This window comes from Drosophila suzukii, chromosome X (assembly GCF_043229965.1).
Source record: "Drosophila suzukii chromosome X, CBGP_Dsuzu_IsoJpt1.0, whole genome shotgun sequence".
Lineage (NCBI taxonomy): Eukaryota > Metazoa > Arthropoda > Insecta > Diptera > Drosophilidae > Drosophila > Drosophila suzukii.
Window position 1 is genome coordinate 21,849,714 of NC_092084.1, and position 25,702 is coordinate 21,875,415.

At 42.1% G+C, this 25,702-nt stretch overlaps 3 protein-coding genes across 12 annotated transcripts; 1 reads left to right on the top strand and 2 right to left on the bottom strand.

Moving 5' to 3' along the window:
• Window positions 1-114: 114 nt before the first annotated feature.
• Window positions 115-6,502, bottom strand: Fpgs1 (Folylpolyglutamate synthase 1). Its single transcript, XM_017068370.4, has 5 exons — window positions 6,313-6,502; window positions 5,554-5,946; window positions 4,697-4,873; window positions 2,672-3,510; window positions 115-1,824 (listed from the first exon to the last, which is right to left on the bottom strand). Exons 2-5 carry the CDS (start codon window positions 5,836-5,838, stop codon window positions 1,419-1,421), a joined length of 1,707 nt encoding a protein of 568 aa, XP_016923859.2. The 5' UTR covers window positions 5,839-5,946; window positions 6,313-6,502; the 3' UTR covers window positions 115-1,418.
• A 721-nt stretch (window positions 6,503-7,223) lies between these two features.
• Window positions 7,224-9,254, top strand: LOC108005204 (box C/D snoRNA protein 1). Its single transcript, XM_017068391.4, has 3 exons — window positions 7,224-7,364; window positions 7,422-8,203; window positions 8,686-9,254. Exons 1-3 carry the CDS (start codon window positions 7,333-7,335, stop codon window positions 8,874-8,876), a joined length of 1,005 nt encoding a protein of 334 aa, XP_016923880.2. The 5' UTR covers window positions 7,224-7,332; the 3' UTR covers window positions 8,877-9,254.
• Window positions 9,255-9,617: 363 nt separating this feature from the next.
• Window positions 9,618-25,209, bottom strand: Sec16 (Secretory 16). Of its 10 annotated transcripts, none has more exons than XM_036821393.3 (13): window positions 25,015-25,206; window positions 20,420-23,569; window positions 18,661-18,957; window positions 16,634-17,087; window positions 15,814-16,571; window positions 15,491-15,755; window positions 15,280-15,429; window positions 14,683-15,213; window positions 13,934-14,284; window positions 12,157-12,338; window positions 11,556-12,091; window positions 10,483-10,770; window positions 9,618-10,421 (listed from the first exon to the last, which is right to left on the bottom strand). In XM_036821393.3, the coding sequence occupies exons 2-12, from the start codon at window positions 23,560-23,562 to the stop codon at window positions 10,619-10,621; spliced, it is 6,819 nt and encodes a 2,272-aa protein (XP_036677288.2). In that variant the 5' UTR covers window positions 23,563-23,569; window positions 25,015-25,206; the 3' UTR covers window positions 9,618-10,421; window positions 10,483-10,618. The 10 variants fall into 10 exon arrangements, with proteins under 10 accessions (XP_036677288.2, XP_036677287.2, XP_036677286.2 ...); XM_036821392.3 differs by having other exon boundaries at window positions 9,618-10,418; window positions 14,683-15,216; window positions 25,015-25,205; XM_036821391.3 differs by having other exon boundaries at window positions 14,683-15,216; window positions 25,015-25,205.
• Between the last annotated feature and the right edge of the window lie 493 nt (window positions 25,210-25,702).

Consider the following 25,702-nt stretch of genomic DNA (forward strand, 5'->3'; position numbering starts at 1 on the left):
ATTTAGTGCTGTAAAGCATGGGTATCCAGGTATCGTAATGCTATTTTATAAGTATTTAATATATATATAGAATATATAGCATGCATTTAATGTGACCAATTAAAAAATATCGTATTTTTGATATTTATCCAAAATATATATATATCATTTTATAAAAAAAATATCGGAATATCGATATTTTGATATATTATCAACAACAATATAAAATAATGCAAACTTTTGTATATACAAATCACCTAAAACGGAAAACGTCTGGTAAGCCATTCCAAATGTCAAACAACTTTTTTCGGTCCCAGAATTCTAAAATGTTACAAATTATTAAAAACTTATATTGTACAAAATCATATGTATGTTAGACACATTTTATTTATTATTATGCAAAAATCTTAGCAAGAATAATGTTTTACAATATAGGAAACCTTGCACAAACTACTCTGTTAATGAAATGTGTTGCTTACAAATGGCAAATAATTATTTCCATAACTAAAAACCATTTAAAAATATCTCTAAAGAATTTGTATTATTTTTTTAAGTTGCCTTGTCTGCTTTGTAATGGAGAACAATATGTGCTTATAGCAATCTTGTTTTGAATATTTTTCTGCTTAAAATAATAAATAATTCTTCTAATTACCAAGTAGGATATAACATTTCTTATGTTTTTGTATATTTTTATAACGTTTTAAAGTCCGAATACGTGATGGAAAGTTTAATAACTCTGGTTTTCAGAACTGGGCTCACCTACAATTAATTCTTTTCCTATACTATTGTCCCCTGTTTCACTCTGGATTGCAAGACTGTAGGAATAATTCTCTTATTAACAAATAGGATAAAATATTTATAATATTTTTGTATATTTTCATAACATTTTAAAGTCCGAATACGTGATGTAAAGTTAAATAACTCTGGATTTTGGGACTGTTGGACTGCTTAACTACAACTAAATCGTATCCTATACTATTGTCCCCTGTTTTACTCTGGATTTCAAGACTGTAGGAATTATTCGTCTTATTAACAAATAGGATAAAATAATTATAATGTTTTTGTATATTTTCATAAAATTTTAAAGTCCGAATACGTGATGTTAAGTTTAATAACTCTGGACTTCGGGACTTTAGGACAGGGCTTAGCTACAAGTAAATTTTATTCTATCCTATTGTCTCCTGTTTTACTTTGGTTTTCGGGACAGTAGGAATAATTAGTCTTATTACCAAGTAGGCTTAAGCATTTCTAATGTTTTTGTTTTCTTTATAACATTTTAAAGTCCGAATAGGTAACTCTGGATATCAGGACTATATCCTATACAATTGATCTCTGTTTCATTCTAGATTTCAGGACTGGGCTTTACTACAACTAAAATGTATGGGAAATAAATTTTGTTTAGGAAGTAATTAATTTATGTTTCACTAGGAATGTAAAAGTCAGTTCTGGGATTCATCGATCAGGTCTAGGGCACTTATCGCTGCACCCAGGAGGTGAATGGAACCGGTGACGAGGACCTCGAGCTGTCCGCCGTTGTCCGTTTGGGGGAATCTTCGCCGGATGGCGGTGAAGCAATCGGTTAACGTGTCGAACACCTGACCCTCATCTTTCTGATGCTTCCTTTTGCAGAGGTCACTCCATTCGCCGGCAATGGTTCTCGCCCGCTTCAATTGCATCTCGGCACTGAAGCGAACCATCACTTGGCTGGGAGCATTCGGAGTGGAGGTGGCCAGATTGGGCACAAAGCAGACCATGTCGAAGGCACAGGTGCGATTCAGTAACTCCAGCAGGGGGGCGAAGCCGGATTCTCCAGTGCGATTGAAGATCAGGATCTTTGGGTTGACGCTGTAAGACCAAAAAAAGAAAATTAAATTACATAAGGTTTTTACCTACATATTTCATCTTTTGTAGTATAATTTCAAAGCAGCATTTACGCTGTAAAAGTGTATTGCTCTTTAGATAACTTATTTTTTCACTTAAAGCTTTTAAACCCATTAACTTTGAGCTCAAGTCATATATAACTCCAACTGCTTTTAGTTAAGATTTTTGCTGGCCTCAAACTTACATTTTTCTTGACAATAATTCTACAATTTTATGATAGCTCTTTATAAAAAACATTTATATGAAATTGTTCCAACCAAACTAATTAATTATTATTAAGCAAAATATCAGAATGCATTATCATTAAAAAATTAAGGAAAATGCCTTTGCAATACTAATTTTTATATAGGTTATATTAGGTTTTGGTCAACTATTTTGATAGTTATCCAAACCTTAAAACATAGTAAGAAAACTCTTTTGATAGTAAATAATTAAAAAATGATACATACGTCACAATAGCACAGTAACTAATTTATAAGTAAAACCATTTTCATTTTCAAAAGTGAGATCATCCTACACATTTAGAGATATGGCTTGCACATTATTTTACATTTGCACATTATACTTTTATATGAAAGTTTTTAGGTAAGGGTAACTATTTTAATAGTTAAATAAATATTTACTATGGTATAAGTATAACAATATATGTATAGGAAGTAATACAAATGGATGTTCTATTTTAGATAGTATATTACTGTTTTTAATAGTTACAAAACTTTCTATATTGGTCAATTGGATTTCTTCTATGGTTTATTCCAACCCTAAGACTTGAGGAGATCCCAGGATCACTTAGACCCTTGACTTGACTTACCTGTTTCGCACGCTCTTCTCGAACCAGTCCGTGCACACGGCCATGCTCTCCTGGGTGTGGGCTCCGTCTAAATGGAGCCGCATCCTGTGCCAGTGGACCAGCTGGCAGCGACCTGGCCAGTGGGTGCTGACCAGTGCGCGCAGCAGCTGCGGATCCATCCTCACCTCGTTGGGCGTGTGCTCCTGTTGCAGGGGACTCCTCGCCTGCGACAGCCAATCGCAGGCCAACTGAATGGCCAGGGAGCCATTCAGACGGATCATGTGGCTGAAGCTCTTCCAAATCGGAGCATATGCCTCCGATCGGAAATAGTCCTCGGTGGCCGGGACTTCGTAGAGCGTTGCTGACTGCTCCTGCGTTCGCTGGCGAATCACCTGCAGACAATCCGGCTGCCTGACATGGGTGAAGACATGTGATCCTGGCTTAATGATACCCGCCTTCTGCCACGCAATTTTCGGCAGTGTATGCCCCAACAGCTCTGTGTGCTCCAATCCCAGCGATGTGATGCCCACGGTGCGTACATTTCTCACGATATTCGTGCAATCATGCTCTCCACCGATTCCCACCTCCAAAACGACCACATCCACCTTCTCCGCAATAAAGACATGGAATCCCAGAATGGTCAGGAACTTAAAGTAGGCGGGCATGTCGTGATCGTGTTCCCGCAGCTTCCACAGTCGATTGTACACCTTCCAGAACTGCTCCGTGAACTTATCCTTGGCCAGCAGCTGGCCATCGATGCGGATCCGTTCGTTGGTGGACAGGATGTGCGGCGAGCTGAAGAATCCCGTGCGGACGCCTTTGTGACGCAGCAGGGATTCGGTCAGGGCGCATGTGGAGCCCTACGGGGAGATATGAAGGTATCAGTAAGTTTACCATTGAAAAATATAACTATATACTATAAATAACTTATATAAAAAATAACCAACCGCGATGCTCTTAAAAGTGGGTAAGTATATTTTAAAAATATTATTATAGATATATTAAATATAAAATAACTAAGAAACAATTATAAATACAGATGTATACTAAAATATAAATAGAAAATATTCGTAATCACAAATAAAAAAATCAAATACTCAAATAATCAAGAAGAATAATAAAAAGAAAATCAATTTTATTCGTAGTCCAATATAATATCTCATAGCTTTCTTACATTTAAAATTAAAAACACCAAATTTTCCTTTAAAAAGTTAAGTGTAAAATTATCAGAACTCTAGTCCACTCGGAAACCGTTTATATCTGATTATGTTTGTTATCTATGGACGTGTCCTACTAACAGTACAAAAAAGTGCAAAAAAAAAGCCAGTGAAGTCAAAGCTCAATCATGGTCAAATGGAACTGGAAACAAAAGAGTTTGGTATTTGGAAAAATGGACACTCCTTAAATATTATAGTGCAATACCTATTATATAGAAAGTTTTGGTGATATTTGCATAGCAATGTCGATATAATAGACCAAGTGACTCTGATAAGACCGATTCTTGTGAAATAACTTCTATCAGTAAGTAGATAATGAGCTTAATCACAGTTTTTTCTACATAATATTGTTATGTTCTATCAACCTGAAATGGTGTCAAAGCCTGATATTATCTTAATTTTTTTTAATTTTATATGAAATCAAACACGCCTGTTTTAATAAGATCTCAACTTAAGTCAATAAAATATGTTTTTCTAGATATTAGATATGTACTCAAAATACCCGATTGATAAACTCATAAGGGGTATCAAGCACCTTAACAGATCCATCAATGAAAAAAATATAAAATTGGAAGCTAAACAAATCTTATCAGCAAGTGAGCGATTAGCGGCCTCAAAAGAGAGGCAGAGAGAGAGTTTTCTGATTGGAAGAGAGAGTGGTGAGTAAATTGAGAGAGGGAGAACTAAGCCCAATCTAAAGTTGATTAGCCTAACTAGAAACCAGCTGATGTTGGATTGGATTACAAGTGCAGCATGAAGAAAACCTTAAAACCCAAACAAAAAGATGAGAAACAGAACCCGAAAACAGGTTACCGATCGTTTGGCTGACCTTGCCCTTGGTACCGGCTACATGGATGAAGGACAGCCGCTCCACGGTTTCCAGCGGCAGACCGCTCCGCTCCAGGTACTTAATGGTATCCGCCTTGGTATCCACGCGGGCATTGTACATCGAATTCCTTATGGCAGCATCGTTTGACTGCAGGAAGTTTAGCTGCTTGATGGCCTCCTGAAAATGGCAAAAAATTATGCATTTTTAATATATTATATCAAAATGGTTCGTCAAACATTCACATTTTTACTATGTAGAACCAAAATTTCAAAAGATAGAACATTCTATACTAAAGATGAAACTTTTGTTATTGCAATTCCAACTTATATACCAAATTTCATATCGATCGGACAATAAATGTAGATCCTATTTAGATTCATCAATGTCATGGTTTTCAGAAAAAAGTCCCAGGTATTTTTGTTCAAGAACTTTTTCTGCTAATTCCATAAAAAAATGTATTTACAAATCAATATTTATGTTTTAGTACATTAGTATTAAAAACTATTTTAATAATTATTAGTTATAACTATCCTATTGTCAAAGTGAGAAAAATATACAAATAACATAAGATCAAACATAACATCAAATATTTTTAAAGTTTTTGGTTGAAAACTTCTTAAGTGATCATGGAATATTGAAAGTAGTCATATTAATATGAATATATTACAATTTAATATGTTCAAAATAGATACATTACTACATACATATGACTTTCTAATGGTATTTATAAAATCTTAAAAAAATTATTATGCTTATTAGCTTCTAAAAAGGATACAAAATACTAAAAGATAGGTTTCCCTTGATATGTTTTTGTACATACATCTGTGTAGTAATTATGGGTATTCCATTGGACCTACCTCAAAGGCGGCGTTCTCGGCCTTGTTGTTGTTGCTGCTCCTGGTAGAACCATTACTAGTACTATGATTTCCATTACAACTCTGTGAAGGGGGATTAAAGACAAGCTCGGCCAGGCTACAACCCGAACCCGATACTGCCAGGGACTCCATGCGTTGGATGCTCACTGTACTGAGAGTGGTCGCCGTACTGTAAGTGCTCACTGTGCCCCTACTGAGGGAGCTCACTGTACCCGAAAGATCAACGGCTAGCGATCGGACTAAGCGCCCCAGCTGGCGAGCAGCCATATTTATAGAGCCGGAACCGTAACCGTAAACCTCCCCACCGATCGGCGAACCGCTCTCCGACCGCGGCTCCCTCTCTTTCGGTGCCAATCACAGGTGCTTTAGCGGTATCTAATGACAAAAATGGAAAAACTGGTAAATAAATAAGACCAATTAAAGCATAGAAACAGCGGGTAGCGTGGGGGCCAAAATAGATATGTTGAACAAGAGCGTGTCCGTGGCTTGTAAATTCTAGACCATACCAATTGAACGATAAGATGTTTGCTTTTATCAGCATAGCACAAATGGTAATAAGTAAATAAAGCTTTGTTAATGCGCACATGTATTCAAATATTGCGCCAGATAACGGATAACGATTGCGATAACTGGATATGCGAGCTCGATAACAAGCAGGGCAAATCTATCGCACACACACGTGCTCTGGCACACACACACACACTATTGCAGCACTGCAAATAAACATTGAGTTTGGTCTACCTGGAATTTCAATAAACAAACTGCAATTTCATAGGTTTCCAGGTAACTGGGCACACCCAATCGCCGGCCAATCTGTTTATTTAGATTCAGATAACAGTATTTAGCTTTCACAAGTATGTTATTCCACGCACAATTTGCTTTGCAACGAAATCAACGTAATCGCAAAACCACAAAACGCGCCAACACAACAACACAAAATAACATGTGGACGGCTAACAGCTGATCAAGCGACCGAGATGGCGAGTTGGCTATTTTCTAGCCAAATATGGCTAGCACTAACAGTTTGATTGTAGGTTGTGCTGAATTCAGTTTTATTTGTATTTATTACTAAAAATATAGTAGTAACTAATCTACGGTATAGGCATGTGATTGACTATGATTTTGAAGTGTTTTATTTAATTTCGTATATTTATTTCTGTATAATGCGACTTGACAATTTAGTAAATCTGTATCTCTGCAAATTTTTATGTATATTTTAATTGAAATATGAACATATATTATTGTTAACTTTCATTGGTATTCTATGATGCAAACCTTTTTTTTAACTTTTTTACTTGTTTGTTGAAGAAGTTAGTTTCTCTAGAACTTAAAATTCCTTATTATAAACAGACTTAATTAGCTTTGAAGGTCCTACCTCAAGTTCTTTTTCACTTCTTTTCAAATAGTAATAATATATTTTTGTAATTTTTTTTATTACTCTGCAATGCATATTTTATTTGTATTTTATATTTTTGTAAATTTTTGTATTATTCTGCAAGCCACATTTTATTATAAGGATATTTAAAAAAAAAACATTTTTTACTTCGTATTCGATATTTTTGTAATACATTTTTAATGTTCTGCAATGCATTTTTTCGTATCCTTCGTATTTGATATTTGTTTCAATATTTTTTTTTAAACCTACCATTTAGCTATTTTTAAAAGCTAATTTTAGCTAAGCCCTGGCACTCAACAGTTCGCCAGCACTTTCAGATGTAAACAATGGCAACACGCGGCTTCAGTTGGAATTTAAATTAACATATGATGGCAGCGGAAACAAGCACTAAGACCAGGTAATTCCCGGTTCCTAGACCTATAAACCAGCATTGTATCCCTTCAATATCCCTTAGCACCCTTCGTCTGGGCATGTGTGAGGTGTGCGCCGCGAAGGAGGCCCGCTACGCGTGTCCCAAGTGCGAAGTGAAAACCTGCAGCCTGCCCTGCGTCCAGATCCACAAGAAGGAGCTCGGCTGCGATGGCCAGCGGGATCGCACCAAGTTCGTACCCCTCAGCGAGATGACATCGCGGGAGTTCATGAGCGACTACTGCTTCCTGGAGGAGTGCACCCGCTATGCAGAGAATCGGAAGACCGATCGGTGCAAACGATTCACCCACGACCAGAGGAATCTTCCGGTGGCCCAGCATCGCATGCGAACGGCGGCCAGGAAGCGCAACATCAATCTCCGTCTGCAACTGGAGAACTTCAGCCGGCACAAGGAGAACACCACATACCTGAACTGGAAGCTGGGACGTTTCTATTGGCGCGTCGAATGGCTCTTTGCCAACATTCCCCTCGAGGCGCAGCATACGCGGGATGTGGCCCGATTCGTGGACGATCGGTGTGACGAGGAGGTCACCCTGTCCGATCTGATCGTAAAGTATGTGGATCTGCAGCAGGAAACGGCGAAGGATCATCGCAAACTACTGGCAAACCATCAGACTGCCGGCATTGACCAGCTGAGTTTCTGGCTGAGAGCCGAGGGCGTGCGACGCAGCTCTACGAGATGCTATCGCCTGCAGGCGACCAAAACGCTGGGCGAGAATCTAGCCGGCAAGACCATCGTGGAGTTCCCCACAATCTTCGTTACCTACGAATCGAAGCCACCAGGCGGTTATGAAGCCATTGACAGCAGTACGTTTTCCTTAGGCACTTTAGGAATATTACTTTTTTTATTTTAGGAATTTATTAGGACTTGTTGGTCACCCATTTATAATCTCAAGTTAGTCCTTTACCGAACAAGCTATTAAAAAATGTGTATAACTTTTATATCTCACTAGTATTGAACATTTAAGTAAACTAATACTTTTTTGGTTAGGGATTATAGAAGTTCCTTTCAATTTTCGTTCTTTTAGGATGCTTAATTATTCTTTTTATTTAACATAAAATTATTTAAAGGTCTGAAAACACTTTACCTTGGGCGATTGGATTAATAGTTTGATTAGAATTAGAAATTCGAAAATTAGAAAGAAAATCGTGAGCTTACTTACTATTATAAAATGTTCGACTATAGATGAGCTTATTTAAATTTCAATTGTTCCTTATATCAAGCTAAACTTACTGCAATAACTTAACAAAACCTTATCCTAAATTAGTCACATTTATAACAATTCCAGGTGATGAAATGGAGGATGAAGAGCCAATCATAACCAAAACCAAACCAAGTGCAACTCCAATTGCAGAGGATGCAGATGAGCCGCATGATGTCTACCATGATCTGGCTGCAGCTTTTGCTGGTGAAGATGTCAGTGAACCTGAAGACGACGAAGAATTCGAGGCACTCTACAGAGAACACGTGGAACTGTAGAAGAGAACCCGAAACCTTCAGGATAGGAGGAACAGTAGATGCTTTCAATAGAGCCCAGGATCCTAGGGCTAAGGGCATTAGGCCTGCCCAAAATTGGTCAGCATTAATAGAGTGGAACCAAGTAACCTGAAAGGCCACCATGCCAACCATAACCACTGATAATTAAGTAAATAAAACAACTAGCTTTTATATTTTTACATAAATGTTGTATTTTCTCGTACGCATTTGATTTAATTTGTATTTTAGGCTAATTTAAACATAAAGAATTCATACCACACTTCGTTTCGATCTAGTTCCGTCATTGTCAACATCATCATATTACCAATCAATCATGATCATCATAATATTATGTATATATAAAGAAGTTTGAAAAATCAAGTTACAGAGCCTTGGGGGTTAATCGTAATTTGTGTACACATTTTGAGTACAGAGTTTGTGGTCAATGCACAGCAGTTTGTCCCTACTTGGAGGATTTCTATTTTAATTTTGATATACCAATTAGCATTTCGATTTGTACATAATACATATGTGTGCCAGTATATTCCTATATAATTTCATTATTTTACTTTCTTTCATTCCTTCCATTCCTTGCTTATTTCTTTTTTTGCCTGCACCAGTTATTTTTTTTTTGTATATTATTAAAATTAAAAATTAAAGCATAAAACAAACAAGTTCTAACAAATAAACATTTTAAAAATGCATTTTCAAATTCAAACAAAAAGTAAAAAACAGAAAAAACCATTTAAATTGTTCTAAAGATACATTTATAAATATATATATAATTGGAATCATTTGCATATTTCACACCAATCGTATAAGGAGACACAGAGAGAGAGAAGAATACATCGAGAAAGGAAATCATTTGCTTCTCAATCGCTTATCAATGCAATATCAATTTTGTAGTTCATAGAAAACATACAGATAGATCAGTTATACATATATATAGTATTTAGATGTGGGAAATACAGCAATGCATAATCAAGGTGAATTCCGAATGTCTGACCTCCTTCGAATACATTTTCATACAGCTAAACAAAAAATAATCATAAAAACTATGCAACATACAAAAGAAACATGTATATAAACAGAAATCGGGGGAGAAGGAGGATATAGAGGGGGGTTAGGGGAATCGGGGGGCGTATAGTTTACATAGAGAAAATTTACATATATAATTCGCTAGTCGTACATAAATCGCTTTCTTCATCGTTTCCTCAATTAATCATTCACTAAACGTTAAGACACCGATCGCACACTCACACACACACAATCGCATGCGCATAAAATGGTAAAATTAGGTGTTTAATTAAGAGTTGGGTGAGTTAATTTAGTAGAGACACACACACAAAGATAGGACAGACAGACGACAGAAGTTTAACAAACTGTAGGAGCTTGATAAAATCGAAGGACCAACTTTTCCCCTGCTGGAAAGTTGCCTTTTCTCGTGTGGATGGCGTGTGTGTATATTTTATGCATGACTGTGTGTGTGCGTGTGGTAGCGTTCGTTGAAAAGGTTTTTCTTTTTTTTTACGTAGTTTCGAAGTGCTGCTGCAATGAAAGAGTAACTCAATCAATCAGGCATCATCCGCCATCATCCGTCTCAACTCACATCTCGTTGGCATTTGTGGCAGCCCTCTGCACATCCTCCCCATCCTCATCCTCCTCCATCATCCATGCACACCTGTTGCTGCTCCTGATCCCGAGGCTCCTGCTCCTGGTCCTGAGCTAGCTCCCACTCAGATCCCCTACTGCTGGTGCGTGGGCGCCGCTCCGGGCACAAAGAAACCGCCTTGGGGCACCGCTGCCGGCGCCATTATGGGGGCCAGCACATTCTCCGGCGCCGCCGACATGGGCGCCCCCGAGGGATTGAACACATCCACGTAGGAGTTCTTCAGCGCTGCAAAGTAAAAGATTTGAAAAGGATTAGTCAGGAACTATAAATAAATAACACCTTAATGTATTTCTTAGCAAAGAAAATGAATAAAAATTGGTTTCTTAAATGAATCTCAAGAATTCGCGAGTCCATTATTTTATATTAAGGTTTTTAGACTTCGATTAAGTAAATATATATACAAAATATAATTTACTTCTTAATAATAATTCGGATCTAGAAATTTAAAATTTCCTTTTGAAAACCCAAAATTATATATGGGTATATTGACTTATGACCTTTAAATCCTGGACAGATTTTGTTAAAAAATGGTAGGCAACTTAGTGCGATTGCGTTTCATCTTTAGCATGTAGGACTATCTCTTTGATTTTCTTTAAAAAAATTAATAAGAATTATTTCATTACACTTAATTGAAAAAAGTTTTTAAAATTAAGCTCAAGAATTCGCGAGTAAATTTTTTGTATCTATAGAGCTCTCTGCTTGGACTTAATAGATAAGTGTATGTACTTGTTAATAGTAATATGGATCTTGAAATTTAAAGCCGCATTGCATCTTGAATTTGTTTAACTTCCCAATGAGTATTATTACACTTCCCTTAAAATTTTTCAAATGAATCTCAAGGGTTCGCGAGTCAATTTTTTTTATATCTGGGGTTTTAATTTTAGACAAGATTAATATATGTATGTGCAATGTACATATAAAAAATCTACTTGTTGCGATTTATATCTTAAAACTTGTATAAAAGTTCAAATCCTACACAGATTTTCTGTAAAAATGGATGGCCAACTTACTGCGGTTGCGTTGCATCTTGAACATGTTCGACTGCAGCTTGGGCTGGGGTCCTCCGGGAGTGGCCGCGGGATTGGGCGCCGCTGCCGCAACCACTGCCGGTGCAGGTGATGGGACAGGCAGTGGCGCCGGCGATGGAACCGTGGGTATCATCTCGGGTGCAGCCGGAGCAGCCGTGTAATCAATGGCACTGCCGTACATTTGCGGCTGCACCGGAGGCTGTTGATCCATCAACGGTGCGGCTTGGTGGCCGCCCAGAGGATTGGTGGCCATTGGCGGTAGCGCTGCACCCATGCCCATGCCCATGCCTCCTGGAGCTGCCGGTGGTCCTCCCATGCCCAGATCACTCATCTTGGGCGGCGGCTTAAAGCTCTCCACCTCTTCGCCGTTGCCCTCGGTGTTTGTCCAGCATTTGCGCTCCTTGTCCCAAACGATGGTGGGATTCTTGTCGTCCGGCAGAATCATTTGGTTCTTCGGCTTTAGCGACAGCTTGTTCCAGAGGCCGCCAAACCAGCCCGCATTCTGATTGCCAGGTGCACTTTAAAACGAAGAGATTTGTTTTTAGAAAATCATCATATCATATCATATCTAGTAATAGCTCACCCAAGATCGCCGCCGGAGTTGGCCGGTTTGCCCGATGTCTGCTGTTTGCCAGCCGCCTCAGAGGAGCCTCCAAGCGATGGTTTCTGGCCAGGATGTGCCGCACCACCAGCACCACCATCGTCCTCATCCCCATAGCTCTTTGACTTGGGCATGGAAATGGCCGGGCGTGCCTGCTGCTGCAGCTGTTGTTGTTCGTTGATCGTGATGCAAAATTGAAGTTGGAGTTAAGAAATGGCATTGGATTAGTCTACTGCGAGAAGCAATCGGTTTAGGCATAAGTCATAAGTCATAAGACATAAGTCATAGTGTTTAGGTTGGTTAGTAACAGAGAGTAGTTATATGGGTTAGTCAAATCGAATCGAATGAACAACGTAAACATGGCAAATAAACTGGCGCAGTCAAAAAACCTCTTGCTCACAATTATCGGTAGTATATAAGGCTTAGTGATTACAGATTGCTTAGGGGCATTATAGACTAATTCTAGATTTAACAGCTAACAGGTTAAGACAAGCTCCAGGTACAGAAAGCACCCAAAAAGAGAAAAAAAGCAGCGTTGCACTTGCTCCTCCTTTTCTTTTCTACCCAAACTCTTGGGTTTCATAAATACTGATCTTTAGGACATTTGTTTTCATTTTCAGTGAGTTTGTTTTTACAATTTCTTCTTAGATCTAAGAGTCAAGCCAGCATTTGCGGATGTGCCGCTGCTGCTGCTGCTCCGATGACCCCTTCGCGTGGGTGCATCGATGTCGAAGGTGCGCACTGGGACTGCCGGCGGTTGCATCTGTTGCTCCTTCTTGCTGTCCAGATAGTTCTCGAATCGACTCAGGCTGTGCTCCACCTCGGAGCACATTTTCTTGTAGTTCAGTGGTATGGCCGGATTGGCTATCAGCTCCTCCATGGACCACACATGTTGCGGCTGGGAGGCCGAGGAGCTGGCTGCCTCCACGGAAGCCGGTGTTCTCTCAGCCCTTCGTCCTCCGCCTCCTCCTCCTCCGCCGCCTGTCTCTTTGCCTGGTATAATCCCATACTTGTTGAGCAGCTCATGGGTATAGTAATCCCCGTCATCAAAGCTCTCATCGTCTTCGGGGTAGGGAAAGAGATCCTCGTCCGCATACTCATCCTCCTCATCTTCGGCCTGCTCCTCACCCTCGGCATCCTCATCGATCACATAGTCATGGAGCATGTAGTTCCTATAGCGCTGCAGGTCACCACGATCTGTATTGGCCTCTGGGTCATAGGAGTTACCCTTGAGTTGGTTCTGCCCCTGCAACAGGGGCATATCAATGGGATAGGTGCCATTGAAGACAATGTGAGGCTTCCGCGAGAGATGTCCACTTGGTTTGGCCTGCGCCAAAGCCATTGAATGACCCTCCTCCTCCTCGTCGTCGTCCCCAAAGTCCAGTTCATGCTCAAATTCCTGCTCCGATTCGGCAATAGTTGAGGGCAGATTAAAGTTAACCCGCTTGGTGGTCACTCCTCTGGCACCTGGAGACGACGTGGTCGTCGATGTGGTGGGCGCTGTGGGCGTGGCTGTAACTGTGGCTGTTTTGGCGGCAATAAAACGCGTGGGCGTCGTAAGCGTTTTGGGCGTGGCTAAGTAATGGCTATTTTGGCTGTTAGACTTTCTACAACTTAGTGATTGATTAGGAAGAGATGCTGCTGTTGTTGCTGTTGCTGCTTTTGTTGCTGCTGCTGCTGTTGCTTTGTTGCTGCTGCGATTGTTGCTGCTGTTGCTGGTAGCTTGATGTCGTTTATTTATGTTCGAATAGCTACTTACATCATTCAAATTGAATGCCTTTGCCGTTGATGTTGCTGCTGTCGTCGCTCCTGCTGCTGCTGCTGCATGTGTTGCTGGTGTTATCTGGGCAATTGCTGCTGCTGCCGCTGCTATGGTGGCTGTTCTAGACGCCTCTTGCCTTTTTCGCAATGCACTGCTGCTCTTTTCCTGCTTCAAAGCATTCGATTTGAAGCGATTGTTGCTGTTGGCGGCACCATTGCTGCGAGTATGTTGCTCCTGTTGCAGCTTGGCCTGATGCAACTGATGCTGCTGTGCCTGCTGCAATATCTGCTGCTCATCCTCCTCCTCCTCGTCCTCCTGTTCCTTTAAGGCAGCTTGATTCTCATTTGGCTGCATTTCCATTCGAAATAAAGCGTGTTTTTATTTTTTCGATGTTGTGTGTGTGCGTGTGCAATGTGATAGAAACTTGTTAGCAATTTGGCGAGTCCTACTTGTTTGGCTATAACACAAGTTCAAGACTTAAACATAGAAACCATAAAGTACAAAACTAAAACATAATATAGACAAATACAGCTTATACACATAGATCAACTTAAAATAAATGAAAAAGATAAAGAAGCAAACAATGAAACCCTCTGTAAACCAATTAGAAAATAAACTTATAGTTAGGATAAAGCTATATTTAACTCAATATAAGAAAAAGTATCTCTCTTAGCTAAGAAATTGTCTTTGTAAAAGCATCATATGGGAATACAGAGGGTTTAGGGATGGCTGGATCCTGGACCTACCTCATCGCCATAGGGTGGCTGCTGTGTGCCCGACCAGTAGTCATAACCATAGCTTGGGGGAACAGCAGATGGATCTGCAGTTTGACCTGGTTGATAGGCCTCAGCGGCAGGTTCTACTTGGCCATAGTTGCCAGTCGGTTGCTGTTCATATTGATGGTGGGCCACATTCGGATCGTATTGGTGCTGCACCGCATTCGGGTCGTATTGCAGCTGGCCCGCATTGGGATCGTAGTAGGGCTGTTGTCCCTGGCCATAGGGATCCGACTCGGCCGGCGCTTGAGGTGCTGGTGGCTCATAGTATTGTTGTGCCGGCTGTTGGTGCGCTTCCGGCAGAACTTGCTGCACTGGCTGCTGTTCCACTGGCGGTGGCACTTGCTGTTGCAGCGTATTCTCCAGATTGCCACCATCGTATTGCATGTTCAGCTCCCGGAACTGCTTATTCACCTCGGCAAACTGCTGGTCGATGTCGTTCTGCTCCTGCTGGATTTGCTTTTCCTGCTGCAACTGTTGCAATTGCTCTGGCTGCTGCTGCTGCTGCAAGGAATGTACATCGCATTTAGATACATTTACAAGACGGTTCCCCAATGTTTAACCCACCACATCGGTTAGGGATCGCAGCTGGCGCAACCAGGCCTTTTCCTCGGGAACTGCGCTATCCTTGTTGGTGGCATTCGGAGGACTCGCAAAGGACACACGATTGATCAGGATGGGATCATGGTAGCGTAGGCGTTCAGCCAAACCCCAGACCTGCAAAAAGAAATATAAAGGTTAACAAGATTCCATATAATACTAATCAAAAGAATCCTACCCGCTGGATGAAATCGGCGTCGTAGCTCTCCGGCTTCAGTTCAATGTGCTTGGCGATTTGCTCTAAGTAGTTGGTGCAGCGGAAGTGCTGGCCATAATCGAGGATCCTGGTGGCCAGCAGGAACTTGTAGTGCTGGAAGTGTGCAATGCTGAACTTGGGATCGAACAGCGATCGTGCGTACTCGTAGATCTCCGTCATGATGATGGCCTCGTTGCTGGCGAACTCATTGAAGTGCTTGTAATGCGAGGAGCCCAGCAGGATAAGCCTGTAATCGAAAGTGAGATAAGTAAGGGAGTAGAAAGGAGCTAGAAAGCGTATCTCACCTGGGTACATTGGCTGTCAAAGTAGTCAGCTCTGTGGCAGAGCTATCGTAGCGCCCGAACTCCTCCTGGGCCACCAGATAACAAAAGTGTGCTGCATAGATATCACCCCGCTGGAAAAGAGTGTCGCCAAGTGCCACCACCGAACTGCGATCATATTCCGGCTGGCGACTCTTGTTGGTCACCAGAATGGATAGATGTGACCGCCAATCGCCCCATTGCTCATCTCTCAGCTGGCTGACGCACGCCGGCGTCTGGCAGCTCTTCATTTGGTAGAGCGTCTGCAACGGATCATTGCCCTTGATGGCGCGGTTAAGGAACTTCTGGGCCACATCGGTGAGAGCATAGCGATCCTCGTAGAGGGCCAGGAAAAAGGCATGCGTCCACAGGCCATTGTCGGTGGCCCACTGCAGGGCCTCCTCCACATTGCCGCGCAGCACATAGCTGCGGAACTTGTCCGTGGCTGCCTGTTCCGACAGAGGCGTCTGTCCAGCTCCTCCAGCTGCAGCCGCTGCAGCTCCCACATTCGCTTCATTGGATGAGCTAGCTGCTGCACCCACGGCAGGTGTTTCCTCTGGCGTAGCAGCTGCTGCCGGCGATTGACTATCTGAATCCGATTCCACTGCCTTCTCCGCTGGAGCAGCAACATCCTGCTCAGCCTCCACCTCTGGCTCGTTCTCAGCTTCGTACTCGCTGGGATCGTAGGGATACTCCTGCTGATTCTCCAGCAACAGGTCGCCCACATCAGTGTCGGCAATGTACTGAAAAGATGGAATGCAATGATTACATGTTTGCAAGTTAGAACACCTTACCCCAAACTTACCCCATTCTGGCGAAGCAGCAGTATAAGAAGGTTCCACATAAGGGCATGTGAGGCACGGTATTTGACCACGCTGCCCTGTGGCTTCTTCTGGGTGGCATACAGCGCAGTGCAACCCTTTGTGGGTCCCAGTCGTATCTGTTCCTTGCAGAAACTGATGATCTTGTCCTTGTGCAACTTGCGGCCTTGCAAGGGACCCGGATACATGCGCAGCAGGCTGCTCGTTCCGTCCCGGATGCGTGGTGGTGCCACCTCCACGTCGTTGCGCAGACGTCCGCGTCCAGCGTACTTGGGTTTCACCTTCAGCAGCAGACTCATCGCATAAGAGGCCACCAAATGCGGCCGGTTGAACTGCAGGGGAGTGCGTCTGCGCGGCGGACGAGCCACCGCGGTGGTGCTCACCGTTCCAGCGGTGGCCACTCCACCATAAGTCGATGGTGCCGCTTCGGCAGCAGCTCTGCGGTGGATCACAAAAACATAGAAATTAGTATCAGTGGCAAAGGTAAATAAACTTTTAAAAGAAGAAATAACCAAAAGATCATGCAAAATCGAAAATGGGAATTGGGGGTTCAGATCAGAGATGGGGTTTTGGGGAAAGGTAAGGGCTATATAGTGGAATAGGGGAAAAATAACCCATCGGCGAAGTAGATTTCAACAGTTTCCACTGCATGCCACTTAAAGGAAAGATTTCAGAAGGCACTTTAAAGTCCCAAGCAATTTTATCATATTTATTAGGAAGATTATAATACCTCAGTCAGCCTAAAAAGCCTCCTAAATTTATTTTAAATGCTCCTGACCTCTCTAATTTTTGATAAAATCGTAACTATCACTTCAACTGATTGTTATTTTTTAGGTTTAATATTTTTTACTCGAGTTTTGGTTCTCTAAGCAGTAGACATTTTTATCGGTGTATGCCTTTTGCAGCTAAATAACCATCATAACTAACTTGTACAACTACAATTTCGAAGATCTTCGTGTTAACTTGCTTAGAAATTGCATCCTTTTCTTGATTACTAAGGTAGCTTTGCCCAAAAAAAAGCAATACAATTTAGTAGTCAGTGATACCAAGATGGTCCAATAAATATTAATAATTCGGTATAGTAATAATAATAATAATAATAATAACTCAAAGATCACTGATTATATATATAATATATATATTTGTAACCATAATAAAACTACAAAAGCAAGTTTCCTGAACCCAACCATCCAAAAATGTGAGACAGAGACAGAAATCGAGAGATCATCTGTTCTAGACAGAGACAAAGCGAAGAAACGATTTTCCAAAGCAGCAGAAGAGTGAGTGCGACAGAGATGGAGAAAGTGGGTGAGAAGGACAGGTGTTTTGGTTGATTTGAATTTTGCCTAGATGATAGCGCAAAGCTTCGCAGGAGAGTAAGAGAAAGCGAGAGAGTGGGTTTAGTTTTTTGTTGGACAGCAGAATTTTTAAGTTTGTTTTTTTTTGTATACCCTTGCAGAAGGTTTCTTAATTTGTATGGGTAATTTTGGTGTATTACCATTGTACAGGTAATGTTTTTTTTAAGTGATACAACATACTATATTCATAGGATTCAAGAAATTTGAGTTCCAATTGTTAAAGCATTGTTAATATTAAAAGCTCGCCATTTAAATTTCGATTAATATCGAAATATTATATCGTAGTGTAGTGCTATGCCTGACAAACCAATATAATATATATTTAAATATATATTTTAATAAGAAATCCAATTGCTGACTAGACTTTTTAACAGTTTGAAGGAAATTGAATTGGTTAATAATAGGAATACTATGTATCTAATTAAAATATGGCCTATTAATGTGGTAATTGATGGTCTTATTATAACCAAAGGACCAAGTTTTGGTCATTAGCAAACTTTTACAACTGTTGTTGGAAACAAAAAATTGAGATACGATCATTCTTTTAGGATGATATCTAGAGTTCATGCAAGGGTATATATAAACTTTGGCTTGCCAAAGTGTAGGTCCTTTCTCGTTTTGGTTGTCTAAGCATTCTTTTTTTTTTTGACCACCTGATATCGAGACCGCACTCGGAACCAGCGTAATACGGTCCGGATCGGGAATTGCGTCCATCGCCGTTCAGATTGCTCAACGAGCGGGCACTGGAGAGCGGATATGGATGGTATTGGTTATAGATGGATCCTCCACGCGATCCGTATAAACTGGCATTATCCTCCGTAATGTTAAAACTGGAGTTAAGATCCTCCCTCTGAAGTTGATGTTGTTGTTGTTGTTGTTGCTGGTAGATCAGCTCTTTGTATTGGTGGCGATGGAATTCATTGGCTTGGGTTATGTATGCGTGTGTATACCTGTATTGTATAATGTAAAGGTGGGAAGTTGGGCAGATAGCACAAATGTTGTTGTTGTTGTTCGTTTTTTGTTGTGCATTTGGTTGTTGTTGTTGTTGTTGGTTAGAGACGAAAACAGTTTTGCGGTTATTTACGAATTTGCATTAGTTTTAATTTTTTGTTTTTGTTGGGGATTTTTGGTGTTTTTTTTTCACTTAATTAGTAAAACACGTAGTACACAACGATCGTCAGACGGGGAACAAATTGGAAGTGGAACATGGTATATGGCTGGGATGGTGGAATCCAATTGGAATGTGTAACATGTAAATGGGTTCAACGCAAGGGAAAGAGAAAGCTGCGAGAGAGCGAGCGAGAGAGAGACCTCGATTCTAATCACTAACTACAAAAATGAGCAATTTAGTTTAGTTGATAAGATTAAAAGCCCAAGTCCAACCTCAACATTTAAGGGGGCGGGGTCAGGGTGTAAAAAGGGAAAGGGGAGGTGGGATGGTCCCATTATTATGTTAAACAAACTAGGTTAATCATTAGTTTTTAGTTAGCAAAAAGCGAACTAAGATAAACGAGTAAGAGAAAACCAACAGCTACTTCAAGATCAAAAGGTTAGGAGCAGGTGAAAGGTTCAGGCTAGAGGTTAAGGTTAAACTAAAGGAACGGTGGCAAAAGAACACGATTTCGGAATAACCGAAACTTTATCATCCAAAACTTGCAGAGATTTTAGGGTTTACTTTTCATTGTAGTCCACGACATAAAGCAAGATAGTGACTTTTTAACGGTTGAATAATAACATGCTATCTAATTTATTTAATCTTTTTCTAACGTCTGCATTTTATAGATCATTAAAAAGAGATTTAACACGCTCAAGTCACGAGTCAAATTTCGTCACACTTATAAATATATGCATAAGGAAATCGTTTTAAAAAGAACCAATCCTGGAAATTATAGAATTTATTTTAAATACCAATACTAAATATTAAATACTATTTGTTGACAAAGAAACTTCAAATAAACCTACGTATGTATGGGATAGTTCCTTCATAGGACTAACAATAAATTAAGGAAGGCTCATTATTTAAGATTTTAAAACTGTTTTTGACAACTAAAAAGTTGTTTTGTGCAATTGGTTTATTTTAGGCTAGATTTTTTGAATTTCTGAGTCAAAACTTATAAACCTGATCTCTTCCAAAAACATATGTTCTGACTTCTTAACAACCCATAACAATAATTTTTGAAAGGCTCATTATTTAAGATTTCAAAAATGTTTTTATATTCGTTTATTTTAGAATAGATTTGCTATAAATTTCTGAGCCAAAACCCATAAACCTGATCTATTCGAATAATATGTGTTCTGAATTCCTAAAAACCCTTTCCAAAATCTCTGCAAGTTTCTGAGGATGCTCTTAAAGTCCAATAAATCTTTCAATTAAAAAAAATAAAAACAAGTCATAGAAGTTTCGGAACTAACCTTTCTCGCTCCCTGAGCATGGCGGCTTCACTGCTCCCGCTGACACTGGCTCCACTTGTGGCGGCCACCAGCTGGGCGGCACTCACCGGAACTGCGCCGGGCACCAAGCCTGGTATCGCCGCGGCACCAGGAACTCCCGACTTCGAAGCAGCCGCCGACACAGCGGCCGTCATCGAATTGATCATCTGGCCGTAGAACTTGGCGTACATATCGGCATAGGCATGTGGATTCCGCGACATTTGCTCGTACATACTGTACGGATCATAGGCACCGGTAGACACGGCATACTGATCGTAGTTGTTGCGACGTTTGCCCGAGCCGGAACCACCGGCTCCTCCGCCACCGCTGGTGTTTCCGCCATTGATGCGCTCCTTCTCGAGATCGCTGTTGCGCGAACTCTTCCGGCGGTACTCCTCATAGCCACCGTCCCAGTTCCGCAGATCCTGATGACGTCTGCGACCATCCTCCGGTCGACCGCCACTGCGTCCGTGATTCTCGTAGCTTCGTCGACCGCCAGAGGAGCGCGATTTGTCAGCCGATGACTGCGTTTTCGTAGAGCGCCTGGAGTACTGACGATCGCGTTCGCGTTCTCGTTCGTAATCGTCAAAGTCCTCCTCGGCAGCGCTGCGTCGCTGACGACCGGCCTTACTGCTCCGACCACCGCTACCGCCGGCTCCTCCGGTGCTGCCATCAAGCTCTCCCTCGCCCAGATGATTTATCTCCGGATTATCCGACTCGCCGTCGTAGGTGCTGTTGTTGAAGCGACGCGAGTGATCGTAGGAACGCTCCTGATCCTCGCCGCCACTGTGATACTTGTTGGATCGTCGGCGCCAGGTTCGGTCACGCTCCCTGTCCCGTTCCCTCTCGCGCTCCACCTTCGGTTCCTGGGGGCGACGAGAGCGCGTGGAGTCGTGATTGCGCCTGTGTTGCGTTTCCCTCAGGGATTTGGTCTCGTGGTGGGCAGTACCGCGGACAGAGTCCTCCGTTTCGCCATCGTAAGTGTAGTGACCATGGCTGCGTCCACGACCCTGTCTCTCGTCCATCAAATCCCTGCGCTCACGCTCACGATCCCGCTCCCTTTCGCTTTGCAGGAACTCATCCGACTCGTCTTCGGTCTCCAGATCCAGCGAGGCATTAGCCCGACGTCCCACCGCCGCACGCTTCTTCTCCTGCTGGCTTGGATGTGGCTGGTGTTGTTGCTGCTGCAACAGTGGTTGCTGCTGATGAGGTTGTTGGGCATTAAGTGGGGTCTGTGCCTGTGGGGGATTGTTGTATTGAAGCTGCTCCGGCTCATCGGGTAGAATGTTGTGATGTACCGATGTTGGGGGAAGTTCGGCCAGAGCTGGTGGTGGAATAGCTTCGCGATCCTCCAGATTCTCGCCATCCAGCACCACTTCCCGCTGCTCCCTTAAGGATGGGGCATTGGTCTCTACGCCAGTGACTACTCGACGTGGTGGCGTCTGTATATTACGCACTTGCTGCTCCCCATCGGAGGTGTCCTCGCCATCCGCCTGACGCTCCTGCATGTGCAGTGCGGCCACCTGGGCGACATTGAGTGGTGGCTGTTCCGTGGCCCCAGTTACAAGGCGTTGCTGCTGCGAGTCCAACTCTGGTTGGCCCAAGACCAGACGGGAAAGGCCCGGTGGCGGTAGCAAACCAGCATCCTGATCCGCTTCACCTTCGCCCAGTTGCTCGGACAGGTGACTTGTCTGCAAGTACTGAGCACGCTCGTCATTCGGGGCGGACAACACCTCCTGGTTGTCTGGCTCCACGGGCTGGACAGGCTGCAGAAGAGGTGGTGGTGCATAGTACGATGCGGTTGGTGCAGGAATGGACGCAGGTACACCTAGTGGAGCTCCAATTGAAGCCTCAACAGGTGGTGCCGCCGATAAATTGAAACCATCTCCGTGAGCTTCTGCTGGTAAGCCATAGAGCTGCTCCGCTGGTGGTGCTATTGGAGCTATTGGTGCTATTGGTGCCGCAGGAGCAACTGCAGCTGGTGCTGGTGGCGAAGGAGCTCCTCCCGCCGGATTGGCCATTATGTTAACACGCTTGTTGAGACCCGTGGAGCGTTTAAAGGGATTGCCAGCAGTAGGCGGCAGGGCAGCTGGTGGTGCAATGCCAGCAGACTCCGTTGGTGGTGCTCCCATTGGAACCAAGGGTGCTGGTGGTGCTCCCACTCCGGCAAGAGGCGCTGGAGGAGCTCCCACCGCTGCGAGATGTGCTGGAGGAGCTCCCACAGCAAATAGCGGTGATCCTAAAGCAGACGGTGGTGGGGCAAATGAAGCCAGTGATGTGGGTGGCGGTGCTACAGCTGCTGGTTGGTTTTGGAAAGCCTGAGGAGGCACAATGGCATCCAGTTCGGGTTCTTGGCCAAGCTCTGGCGGCGATTGCGGCTGCTGGTGGTGCAACAAAGGTGCCGATTGCTGATGCAATGGCTGCTGCTGCAATTGTGGTGCTTGCTGATCCGTTGGAGGCGGCAGTTCCACATTATTATTGACATTGTTACTGGTGGCAAAGGCTTGCCAGCTGCCTGGCGAGGACTGCACATTAAAGGAATCCTCTAGCAGTTGTCCCGATGGCTCCAACAAGGCCTCGTTGCTGTTGCTAATGCTGCTGACGCTATTATTATTGTTGCTATTGTCGTTCCAATCGCCCCAATCACCCCAGCCATCGCTCCGGCCACCACCACCACCGCCTCCACCTCCTCCTCCTCCGCTATTATTGTTGTCAAACGTGTCCAGAGCGGGTTCCGCTGGAGCCGGGACTTGTGGCTGCTGGTGAGTGGGATAATACAGTTGCTGCTGGATAGTGTGTTGCTGTTGCGTAGGCTGTTGATGTTGCTGTTGCTGCGGTGGCAGTTGCTGCTGCTGCAAAGGATGTTGCTGCTGCTGTCCCGTAAAGTAATTATTGTAGTTCAGCGATGGCTGCTGCTGCTGCTGCTGGTGCTGCTCCTCCGGCCAGTAATTTGGCTGCTGTTGCTGGAACATTTGGCTGGCATAGAGCTGCTGCTGCTGGGCAGGATGAGGTTGCTGCTGTTGGGGCGTTGCATGTTGCTGCTGGGGATTAGGATGTTGCTGCGGGGCCTGTTGCTGCTGCTGCTGCTGATGCGGTGGCAGCCAGGGCGCATTGTTGTGCAACATATTGGATCTTAAAAAAGAGAAACAAAACACATATTAACACTTATTAAATAGGCAGAAGAACATTTTAAAAGACACATATACATAAGCCTACTACATCTTAATTTTATATATAGTTATTAAACCAATATATCCATTATTTTAAATCGTATAAAAGTAGGGTCTCAGATTTGTATGTTCTTTCTTACGAAAGTCAACTGGGAAGATAAACTCTGATAATCTTAAATATGTACCCCGCTTTTATTAAAAAATTTGCATATAATATTACGCGTGTATTGTAAAATGAATTCTCATTTTCTGTGTTTCAATATAATGTTATGTTTCGATAAGGAAGTATGGTGAAAACATTGTTTAAACCGATAAACTCCATATCAGGTCGGGCATATAAATGCTTTTTAGGACCTAGTGATTTCCAAACCAGCAATTTTAAAAGATTTTAAGATTATTTTTAAGATTACTAACCCAAAATGGTGTTGTATAGGAAGTTTCAGTTCTATTACATTACAAAGAAGTTAATCGCTAGTAAAAAACGTGTGTGGCCTTTCAAAAACCCTTATAGTTGGACCTTCATCTAGTATCCCTTGAGATATTTAAAAGGTTTCCAGGTGTTATAAGGATTTTTCCGAGGAGTTCGCAGGTGGTGGGTGGTGGATTTTGTGGAGCAGTTCAATGAACCAAACCAGTTTTGATGGAAAATTACCCGTTTCGACTGATTTTTCCTCAATACCAGCTGGGTGTTGTGAAAAGCGATGGAAAATACGCAAACCAATTTTAAACAATATGGAATAAAGCGTATATTATAAGGCGACAATGAGCGGAAAAGTTAAAAGTTTACGTGGACGTTTGCCATATATTTCCCATCTCCCTCCCACACTCTTCTGCGCTTCTTCTTGTTCGTTTTGTTACCACCGTTTCGCTCTCTTACTGTTGTTGTTTTTGTTCTCTTGACGCAGCAGGTTTTTTGCTGCATTTTTTTTTACCTTTTTTTTCTAAGCCACTGATAATTTTTTCATTTGAGTTTACTGAGTAACTTAAAATAAAATCCCCAATTGCAAATGTTTGTTTTTTTATATTTTGCTGTGCAAGTCAAAAGTGAAAACACTCTCTTGGGGGAAAAAAATTGGAGCAGTGGTTGAGGGAGAGAGAGAAAGAGAGCTCTCTCCCTCTCGGCAAAAAAGAACCAAACGCAGGGTTGCAATCCGGTGTTCCCGTGCAAAACTTGACCAAACAATTATTTTTACTGGCCATAATAAAACGAAACAACACTTGGCAGTTGTCTTTGTCAATTTGTTTTTCTTTTAAAAATAAAACACGGCCAAAAATTACGAGACTGAACACACACACATACGCACTCAGGCACACACACACACATATGGAGAGAGAGAGAGAGGGGACAAGTGTCGATGTCCCTTTCCATTTTCTCTTCTAATTAGCTTACGCTGCCTGCTGACTTACACAAATCGCTTGTTTATTTACACGCACTTGGTACTGTTCTCTGGCAGTTGACGAAACAATACATTTACTTGTTTGCTGATTGCTAAAGCAGTCGTCTTGGTTTTTAAACAATTAACTAGGGAATTTTTTCGATCCGAACACAGCAAAATCTCCCAAATGCCAACTCGACTTTCGTGGCGTTGCCAGACTGGCGAGCGGACGGGACAGGCAGCCAGGGTGGCCAGACTAGGTGAGGGTTAGAGATGGGATAAAAACGATAAGAGTTAATTGTATTATTATTGTTCAATTATAATTCAATGAAAAATAGCTATATTTAACAACATAAGGATAACATTTCCGGAACATTAATTATTATCACCTCACTGGAAATGCAGTTTGACAAAACCAAAATACAATAAATTAAAATTGATTAACGTGTAAAAAAAACTTTAAGCCAAATTTTAATTAAGATATAAAAAAGAGAAAATTAATTTCACTAGAATTTCTTATTAAGTGGGATAATACCAAACACGAAAGGTAAGAATCATACATACAAAAAATATAATGGAATTGTCAATTTTAAATATTTAATTATTTGTCCATATACTTTGTTCCCTTTCATTTTGTATTTTCTTGTTTTATTGGGATACGAACCGAAATAAACTTAACTAAATGTTTTAATATCCAAAATGCTTAAAAAATACGGAAA